The 10,417-nt window shown below is 48.4% G+C and overlaps 1 protein-coding gene and 1 pseudogene across 3 annotated transcripts; one reads left to right on the forward strand and one right to left on the reverse strand.

Annotated features, from left to right (window-relative positions):
- Positions 1-334: 334 nt before the first annotated feature.
- Positions 335-6,230, reverse strand: LOC125510130 (wall-associated receptor kinase 5). Of its 3 annotated transcripts, none has more exons than XM_087521447.1 (5): positions 6,011-6,230; positions 5,424-5,698; positions 2,916-3,669; positions 2,187-2,327; positions 335-1,729 (listed from the first exon to the last, which is right to left on the reverse strand). In XM_087521447.1, exons 3-5 carry the CDS (start codon positions 3,652-3,654, stop codon positions 465-467), a joined length of 2,145 nt encoding a protein of 714 aa, XP_087377573.1. In that variant the 5' UTR covers positions 3,655-3,669; positions 5,424-5,698; positions 6,011-6,230; the 3' UTR covers positions 335-464. The 3 variants fall into 3 exon arrangements, with proteins under 3 accessions (XP_087377573.1, XP_048531177.2, XP_087377572.1); XM_048675220.2 differs by having other exon boundaries at positions 2,827-3,669; positions 6,011-6,228; XM_087521446.1 differs by lacking the exon at positions 5,424-5,698 and having other exon boundaries at positions 2,827-3,669; positions 6,011-6,228.
- A 2,836-nt stretch (positions 6,231-9,066) lies between these two features.
- On the forward strand, positions 9,067-9,774 carry LOC147972393 (uncharacterized; annotated as a pseudogene).
- Positions 9,775-10,417: the final 643 nt, after the last annotated feature.

Below are 10,417 nucleotides of genomic sequence, written 5' to 3' on the forward strand. Positions count from 1 at the left end.
TGGAAAATGACAGAAAAGAAAGGATTCAGCGAGCCAAAACACAGATTTGGGAATTGAAGGATCAGCTGTTTATTTGTTGGTTTCTTCTGAAACTGCACACTAAGACATGAGACTTGGCTTGCTCAGGAACTACTAGCAGAGGCGACCACTACAAATGCAGGAGGAGATGGACAGGAATTATTCGGAGCAAATATCACAAAATCGTAACTATTATGGCTAGAAACTCACAAAACCATACATTTTTGGGGGGTAAGTTGTTTCACAGAAGAGAAGACCTTTCAGATTACGACGTCTGACACTGATTGTCTCTGACACCCCACACTAGCCAAACATATATCCCAATCAAATATGAATTGCAACTCGGAGATTGAAACAAAGTCGGAAATCGAAGCACACCAATCCAGTTCGTGATACATAAAAGATCAAAATTGTTACCATAGCAAACTAAGGGAGTCCATTAAAATTCAGCGAGGTATGTCGGTCCAGGAAACAAGCTCCTGCTCCATAGTGTAGCATCTGGTGACATCCTGAGCTGAATGATTGGCAGCAGAGAAGAACTCACCATGCCGTGGACCGGGACTAGCACTGAAATAAGTGGAACAGTTTGAAGGTAACAATGGCATGGCTTCACCATCGCTCTCTAACCCGTGTTTTTTCTCCATCATCATCTTGCCCCCCAGGAGCTGCAGCCTAAGCTCCACTTCTTTCATGGTAGGCCGCTCTTCTCCTATGTGCCTCAAGCATACCCTCGCAAGGGCAGCCATCTCAGTGATCTGTCTGTCGTTGCCTTCCTCGAGAACTTGAACATCAACGATCTCTGTCAAAGTGTTATCTTGTAGCATCTGAAGGAAGTAATGAGATAAGTTTTGCTTTTCACACCGGAAATTGAGGAAAACCGGCTTCTTCCTAGTCAGAAGCTCGACGATTATCACACCGAAACTGTAAACATCGCTCTTCTCGGTTAGCTCGCCGGTGTGGTAATACTCAGGATCCAAGTACCCAAATGTGCCCTGCACTGCTGTGACCACATGAGTTTCATCGATGGAGATGGACCTCGAGGCACCAAAGTCTGCCACCTTTGCAGTGAAGTTATCTGTTAAGAGTATGTTGGTAGATTTCACATCTCTATGAAAGATTGGTATTGCGGCAGCGGAATGGAGGTAAGCAAGAGCACTTGCCGCCTCGCTAGCAATTCTGATACGATCGCCCCAGGTTAACAAGCTTCTACCACTCAGGTGGTCACCATGAAGAAGTTCAGATAATGTCCCGTTGGAGACGAACTCGTACACGAGCAAAGGCACCTCTGACTCAAGGCAACATCCAAAAAGTTTCACCACGTTTCGATGACTGATTTGTGATAAAATTGCAAGCTCGTTTATGAATTGATTGATCTCTCTTTGATCGGCCATTTTGGACTTTTTTATGGCCACAACACGTTGATCGGATAAAATCCCTTTGTAAACAGTGCCATGCCCTCCGAGGCCTAGAATGCGTGTGGAGTCAAAATTATCCGTTGCCTTTTCTAACTCATCCAAGGAAAATATTTTAGTGCTATGTGTGGCACTTTCATCAGATGAGATCAACTGTTCCAAGACAAGGCCTTTGTTTTTTCTAAAGTATGCCTTTCGAACTCTATTTTTCATGCTTCTCTTCCACATCCGAACCAACAAAGTTGAAACTGACGCAAGAAATAGAGCCCCAATGCCGGAGCTTAGTCCAATAACAACTCCTGAAAAAGTAAGCATATGTAACAGTTAGGCGCATAAAAGTCTTCCTTGTGTAGGTAACTACTTTTCTTTTCTTTTTTGTGTGGATTGCTGGTGATACTTGCAATTGCATCGTTTTTACAATCCAGGGACTAATGCTCTGGTCCCAGTATACACTAAAGTAAAAAAACAAAATTTTGTCCATGCCAGAGTGCAACAGTGACAAGCCTATTATACATTAGTACTCCCTCTGTAAAGAAATATAAGAGCATTTAGCTCGCTAAAGTAGTGATCTGAACGCTCTTATATTTTTTTAGAGGGAGTACTAGCCAATAAAGATAACAACAACTCTGCTACTCTCAACAAAACACAAAATATTTTACCAGATTACATAGAAAGATCATTCTTCAGATTCTAAAACAGTGCATCATTGTTTGTAATAAGATGAATAAAGCAAGGTGCTAACTTCTGGTGGTTTACCTATAAACTGGTTGGTGCAAGAGTTTGTTTCCTTGGCAAAACTGCTGCCAAAAGGACATGAACAATGGTACCCTCCAACTGTGTTTTGGCAAGTTGCAGACTCAGGACAGGGGCTTGGAGTGTGCTCACATTCATTGACATCTGCAGTGAAAATCAAACAAAATATCTGAACCCAAGTGAGTCGTTTGAAGGAGATTGGAGTATAGATAACTATGAAGTGGCATTTGATCTAAACTTCTTTTTCGACGACCTGGGTTGCAATTCTACTCGAGTGAGTAATCTGGTGTCAAAGTGAAAAGTTAAGCACAAAGGTACTTCTGCACCATATTTAATCAACGATGGAAGTGAGATGGCATTCAAGATGCAAGGCAAGTCTAATGTAACAATTTGATCAACATGAGATGGAAAAAAAAAGAGTTGTAGTATACTGGTCTGTTCTCCATTTCCTTTTTTATATGTTGGTGGTTTCCATTAATATCCGTCTACATACTACATAAGTATATATAAAAGTTGATTTGCGACCCGCATTGCTCAAGAGATAAAATCCACAGTTTAACCCCTGATTTTCTTCAGAGAGAAAATGCTATTATACACATTTTTCCATTCCACAAATCCTTTTGAAATAAGGGGAGAAACTAGCCTGTGCATCCACCAGAGAGGTAAGGATTCCCTTGGTATCCAACGGAGCAGTTGCACAGATACCCTGGGCCGTTGGATGAATCCACGCACACGGTGTTTTCGCTCCGGCATGCATAAGAAGGCATGTTTCTGCGTGCCCCTCGTAGGTATCTTTGAACCTCTTCGTGGTTATGTACTCGGAGTTGAAAGTGAATGTCTCTGCCTCCACCACCATGGCATAGCTGCATGGGTTGAAGTGCCAACTATTTGAAACATCCACATAGTCTACATCATAGAAGTAGACATGGTAGCTCGTTAAGCCCTTGGGGACGGTGTTCTGGCAACAGCCTACACCAACACACGAGCCATTTTTCAGGTCTCCCGGGCTCCCACACACCGACACACACCCTGTCGCATACCTTGTGGATTTTTCGGTGTTGTAGATGTACCCAATTGTGTTGCAACCAATGCTTATGAATTTGTTCTGCGAGTCAGAGATCCGATACGGCCAAACTAAGTAAAAATCCCAAATGTAGGAATCCATTTCTCCTGTACTAGAATTGTAGCAATATGTCGGGATGAACATCAAAACTCGGGATTGGCCACTTGATGCTGAGATGCTTAGAACCTCCCAGTAATTTATGAATGGCCTCTCGATCCCGTCGGCGGCGGTCCTGCTGCAGCTGATCTCGAAGCCTTGTTCGATAGCACAGCCAGCACCAATGCCAAATGGATAGGGGATCTCTACATCACCACACCGCGTTTTGCATCCGTGGTGAGGCTGCGCTGATGATATAGATGCAAGGTTCAGCATGAGTACAATGGCACCGAGCACTAGCACCGGCGCCATATCAAGTCCCTGCAACTGCAATTAGTGTGGTCAAATTAAGTAATTGTCTGCTATGCTGAAGGAAAAAGAGAACATCTCGAAAAAACATCGATGTTATCACTTCTTAATTGTCTGAAAGTTGAAAGTGAAAACACCTGTGTATGCTTATGCTATAGAAACAACTGAAGTTAATAGCAGGGGTTGGATGGGTTCAGAGATTTACATCAAACGGAAGTAACCTTGCAAATAAAATGATATGCTAACCTTGCAAATAAAACATAAGTATATATTTATTTATCTCCCGGATTTGGGTCACGGCGGCGCAGCGGATCGCCTCCGGCGACGGCGCAAGGCGGCGGCGGCGCTGCATGGCGACGTGGAAGAGCAGGTGGTGCTGGCCGATCAGTGCGTCCGCGCGGTCACGACGGCCATGGCTACGGTGGTCGGCGGCGGCAGGATGTGACTGGTGGCAGCGGCGACGTCCGGCCTGGATCCTGGGGCGGCGGCCCTGGAAGGTGGTGGCAGGTGAAGCTCGGACCTCTCGCGGCAGCATGGCGTGGTGTTGTCCCTGTCCAAGGCGGATCTGCGCCGGCGATCTGGTGGCTTTGGCTTTGGATTGGTTCGGATCAGAGACGGTGACGAGCGCGCGGGTTCCCTCTCGGTGGCTCTTGCAGCTTGGCGAGGTGGGGTGGCAGCCCTCCTCGCAGGCTCCAGTAGTAGCACACACAGGCATTGGCCAGTGTGCCAGGGCTCGCACGGTGGTAGTGTTGTTGTGGATGGTCGTCGGATCTGGGTGGCTAGATCTCGGGCTTTGAGGCGGTCTGGATGGTGCACAGGCTGTCGGTTGGATTTTCTTAGGACAGATCCGAGTGAAAACCTGGTCTTCGGCTGGTGATGGTGATGCCCTTGGCGTCGTTTCCTTCATGGAGACATCATCGAGGTGAAGCTCCCAACTCCTCCTGCTATCTTTGGAGGAAACCCTTGATCAGTTGGTCGGGTGATGGCAACGCTCTTGTGTCGTTCCCCCTTGGGGGCGTCATTCTTAGAGGTGTGCATTGCCTCGAGGGACCAGTGGACGGTTTTAGCGGTGGAGCGGCGATTCATGTCAAGCATCGATGATGTGGAGCCTCGACGGCGTGGTGCAGCAGGGTCTTGGCGCTGGAGGTGTGATGGTGGACGCGCGTAGAGAGGTGGCGTTGTCTGGTGTCGTGGTGGCGTTGACGGCAGGCTTGACAATGTCGATGCGTCAGTACCTGCAGAAGATGGATCGGCGTATGACGGCAGTGTCGGCATCTGAGACTGTGCCAAACCGGTGTGTGCCCCAGACCCATCAATGTGGCTTGGTTGGGGCCTCCGGCTTTAGATGTTAGGCTTTGGTACGAGGTCTGCTTGGTATTCGGCTCGGACAAACGGCACCCCTTCATCAACTAGGTAGGAGTAGCAACATATGTTGTTAAGATGGTGGTTTCAGACTTACTTTGTAAGGTTTTTGTGAATAATTAATAAAATAACTACATGCATCGTCCAGATGCAAAGGCCAGGGTCATCCTCCTTTTAAAAAAAATGTATGATAATATGTACTAATAAAAAACGACAACATGCATCTTGCTTTTTGGCTGTTGACTGTTGTATTACGGCGCCTTGCAGAGAATGGTGAATTACTTTCCCCAAATTGTAAAAGATTCATGACATGTGAATTAGTGTACTGATGTTGAAATCAATTAATGGCAGTCCACTAATTTTCTCTAAAAATACGCCAAGCTCGATATGAACGCTCGGTTCGGATTTACCTAGAGAGCGGCCGGAAGCGGGAAGCGAGCGCGCGGCGGCGGCAGGATGCGGTGCTGACGAGGCGGCGAAGCGCATGGTCGCCCGGGCCGGGGGAGTTGGCGCGGACGCGGAGGCACCGCCGCCCCGCGCCACCTCCTGCGGAGGGCGTGATAACCTGGGCCATGGCGGAGCTGCGTCATCACCTCGCCGGACGTGCAAAAGACAACGCGGGGCGGGGTGGGGTGGGGTGGAGAGAAGGAGAGGCAATCCATCCATCAGGCAGCTTGCAGGGGTCCTGCTAATTGCAGATGGTAAGAAGTTGTTTTGGAACTTAATGATAGCGCAAACATAAGTTTGAACGTTTGGTAGAAATTTTGGTAAAAACGTCTTATATTTTGGTACAGAGGCAGTAGATTTGATTCTTCGCGGACACTTCCTTCATGGCAGGGGATCACAGGCTATTAGTACACACAAGTGCCATTTGAATCGAATCACTTAACATCAGAAGGCCAAAGCAGGGTGAAAATCAAAACGCAAAAGAGCCAGCCCTAGCTGTAGACAAGGGGAGCAGAAGTGAATCCCATTAATCTCCAACGGAGGTACGTACCAGGGGTATGGCCAGCTGGGAGCACGAGCACGACCGATGCGGGGCCGGCGCCGGAGGCAGTTGATCGAGCGTGCAACCGGAGCAGAGGATGAGGTTGTCTGATGATGTGATAGAGGCGTCACTGGTAAAAGATTGTTTGTTTCTCTAGGCTAGGCAGGCAGCCTTTCAACGTGGTGACTCCTTTTGAGTTTTGAAATGTTCAGCATACATGGAGACTAAACTGGGCAAAAACTCCAACCAAACGTGGCACTCATGACATATGGGATATGGTGGCTAATTAGTGCGACTTTTCTCCCGGTAACTTGTTCAGGGTTTGATTTACGACGGCGCCAATTGTTGACTTTTTTAGTGGAGTGGGCATATTGGTTGATATTGCGTGTCAAAAAGGGGTTTAGACAATCTTGCCTTCATGGCATAATTCCTCCCTTTCGTCTATGTAGATCGAAATTGCAGAAACTTTCGTTGCAACGTAGGTGCGCACCGCGTCAATGCTGTCGCTTCACACCTGAAGTGAAGGTTTTACCAAAGAACAATTCCACGGGTTGGTGCCTGCTAACATGCATTATTTCAGGCGTGAGTGTGACTGCTCTCACTCCTGTCAATTCATCAATTGCAAGTTGCAACAAGCAAACTCCTGTTTTCCTCCTGCAAAAGGTCCATGACAAGACAAATATATGGTGCCAGATCATGGTTTAATTTCACACGGGGCACCTCCATCAGGCTGTAGCTTTAATTTCTTGGAACGTCAAATGGTGGCGAAGTACGATCCGGACCCTGCAACACAAACTGAAATATTTTACTTCAAGAACCGCGACAAGATAAAACATTGATAGCCCCGGTAGATAGACCAGTAAAAAAGGACATGCCATCCGATCCGAATGAAATATATGTCGATTCCTCGTAGCTTCAGAGACGCGCCACCAACATGGAAGCCTTCTTTGTGAGCTCTGAACATTTTGCTGCGTTTACGGAACCTGCAACGGAAGTATAGGAGGATGGTTAAATCACAGATAACCTAGACAGGCATGTCTGCATTTACGTTTGTCCAGATAGCTAGATTGTAACATTACCTGACCCCTCTTGAAGATGGGACAACGGCGGATCCTAGAGCGTGCGCATGTGATGCATTTTGTGAGACGTCTACATCGGTTGGTACTCTCAGCTTTGTTAGGCGGGCGGCTTCTGGAGGACACTGGATTAGATAGTGTCAGTTGACGCGGTCGGGGCACATCTTTATACTTATAGGTATAGTGACTTTATTCGCCTCGAAGGTGGCTTTGGATTCATCTTTGCATTCATTTGTCAAATTATGATGAATAAATTAATAGAGATGGTTGCATGCATCATTTTGAAGCGGAGGCCAGGGTAACCCTCCTTTTCAAAAAAAACATATTGCAGATAAATCAATGTTGTTCAGGCATGTCATTAAACTAGCTAAGAGCATCTCCAACAGCCGCGCTAAACAAGCGTCATGCTGTAAATTTTGCCATTTTAGCGCGCGCGCAACCTGTAGACAAGCTCCAGCGGGCGCGCAATAACCGCGCGCACGGCATATGTAGTTGGGTGCGCGGTCCGACACGCCAACTCGCGCTGTGTATTTGGGGCGCCGACTTCCGCGCGTGGCAGACACGAGCGCTCGCGCCGCACTCTCTCCACCCCGCCACCTTCGCCCCGCGCGCACCGGCGCCAGCGAACTTGACCCGATGGACGCACGCGCCGGCACCCCGCTCACCCCATCCTACAGCCGCAACCCCTTCCCGCCGCCGTCGCTGGAAACCCTAGTGCGGGGAGCGTTGGCCTCGCCACCGCCGGAGCTCCTCCGAGCATCGGCCTCGCGCGCGGCCTCTTCATGCCGCTGCGGATGACCACGGCGGCGGGTGGCGTCGCGCCGGCGCCGCCCTGTGCCGCCCCCCCCCCCCCCCCCCCCCGAAGCTCCCCAATGCGGCGCGGCCGAAGAAGGGCAAGACATCCGCGAAGAAGAACAAGGCGGCGGACGGCTCCGGCACCTCGAAGGTGAGGAGAAAGAAGCTTGCAGGGCGTGTGACGGATGCGACGGTTACCGAAGCGCCGACGAGCTCACTCGTTGAGCCGGTGGCCGACGCGCACAACGTGTTCGACGATGTGCCCCAAAGGTAGAATTTTTTTTCCAACTTTTCTTGTTATTTTTTGAATGCATCCATATAGATAGCTTATTTGCATTGTTCTATATATTTTGTAGTGTCAACGATGATGCATACATGCCAACTATGGGTGTTGGCTCCAACAATTCGCATTGGTCTCAAACCAATGACATGCATTTCGAAGAGCATGAGTTCGAGGTGGACGAAGATGGTGAGGGCGTTGTCGACGCGCCGAAAGGAAAAGCGGGCAATTACACCAACGCCGATGACATCTTATTATGCAATACTTGGTTGCAAGTGTCGAGGGATCCATCCGTTGGAGGTGATCAAAGTAGAGATGCTTATTGGGGGCGGATGAAAAAACACTTTGATGTTTGCAACGTGAGTGGAATTGACCACTCCGAGAGATCACTTTGGTCCGGGTGGTCGACAATTAACTCGGATTGTCAAAGGTGGGCGTCTGCACAAAAGGCGGTTGACAAGTTGAACCCAAGTGGCACAAATGAGGACGATAGAGTAAGTAGCATTTCATACATGATCATCATACTTGTTGTTGGTGTTCAAAGTGCTAACTTGTTTTGTTTTCATGTAGTACAACATTGCACAAAACTTGTTCAAAGGAGAGGAGAAGAGAACCAAGAAGGGGAAGATCAAGAAAGGAAGGATATTTACCTTGCCTCATTGCTATGAAGTGTTGAAGGATGATGAGAAATGGAAGAAGCGTGATGATTTGGATGATTTGCATTTGAGCAACAAACGCAAGAGAACAATTGAGTTGAATGATGATGATGAGGAGGAGGATGATGCATCAACTGACGGCAAGAGAAGCCCCACACCCAACTCGGTTTCATACTCGAAGCCAAAACGACCGGATGGGTGCAAGAAAGACGCAAAAGAAAAGAAAAGAGGAAAGGAGATGATGAGTTCAAAAATGATATGGAAGCTATTGTGAAGGCAAGAAAAGAAGCCAACGATGTGAGGAAAATAGCAAAGGAACCAAGATGCCGCGGCCGAGGAGAGGAGGTTGGCGGCTGAGGAGAGGAGGGTGGCGGCCGAGGAGAGGAAGGTGGCTTTGGAGGAGAGGAAGGTGAGCAATGAGGAGCGAACTAGATTGTTGGAATGGGAGAAGCACTTGTTCTTCTTGGACACATCTATCCTCAATGAGGTGCAAAAGGAGTATGTCAATCTTGCCCGTGAAGAAGTCTTGATCCAAAAAGGAGCCATGATTCGCGCAATGGGTGGCGGTGGCCTTGGCGCCATGGGTGGCGGTGGCTTTGGCGCCATGGGAGGCATGAGTGGCTTCGGAGATACCGTGGGCAGTTTAGGTGCCATGGATGGCTTTGGAGCTACCATGGAGACCATGGGAGGCATGGGTGGCTTTGGAGCACCCCCCGACGCTATGGCCGCCATGGGAGGCATGAGTTTTGCTTCTCTCATGGGAGGCATGGGCCAGCCGCGATGGGCGGAATGTCTTCCGGTGTGCCTCCTCACACACATTTCCATGAAGATGTCGTTGAAGATCTTGCCAACACCGTCGGAGCTTCACGTGATGCGGTGCGCGATGAGGAGGAGGAGGAAGAATCATCTTCGGAGGAGGAAGAATCGTCTTCCGAAGATGAGGACGAAGACGAGGACGAGGCTTGACGTGTCTTTCGTTTGTGTCATGAACTTGGTTTGCATTTTGAACTTGGTTGGATGAACTTGTGGGCATGATTTTGAACTTGTGGGCATGAACTTTTATTCATCAACTTGTTTGCGTGAAATTTATATGTCATGTTCATTGCATTTTGAAGGTTTCAAATCCATTTTGTGTCCAAAATGCAACATATCCAATGCCCCAGCGAGTCGCGCGCTGCATTTTTTGCGCGCTACTGGAGTGGCGCGCGCACGCTGCATTTTAGCGCGGCTATTGGAGCTAACGCTGCCAGCCGCGCAAAACCAGGCGAAGGGCGCGCGGTAAAGTAGTTTTTTTGCGCGCGGCGTGTAGCGCGGCTGTTGGAGATGCTCTAAGATAAACAAATTTCATGCAAATGCCTTTATATCTGATTAAAACATACATCAAAAGTTTTCCCATCTCCCCTCTCTTCCAACAGCTCTCCTATGCCTACATAACCTTCTTCAGAATAAACTTCACTTGATAAGCTTACTAGATCACATTACATGAGATGCTTCTTTGTCGAGACTATTTATTCGGCTATCTCAACCTTGCGGGTTGTCATCGCCATGGTCTGGCCAACAATAGTGCCAAATGGAGAGTTCATCATGTCTCAGGAAGAGAGATCACAAC

The sequence above is a fragment of the Triticum urartu genome, chromosome 5A (assembly GCF_056163025.1).
Source record: "Triticum urartu cultivar PI428250 chromosome 5A, HENAU_Tu73, whole genome shotgun sequence".
NCBI lineage: Eukaryota > Viridiplantae > Streptophyta > Magnoliopsida > Poales > Poaceae > Triticum > Triticum urartu.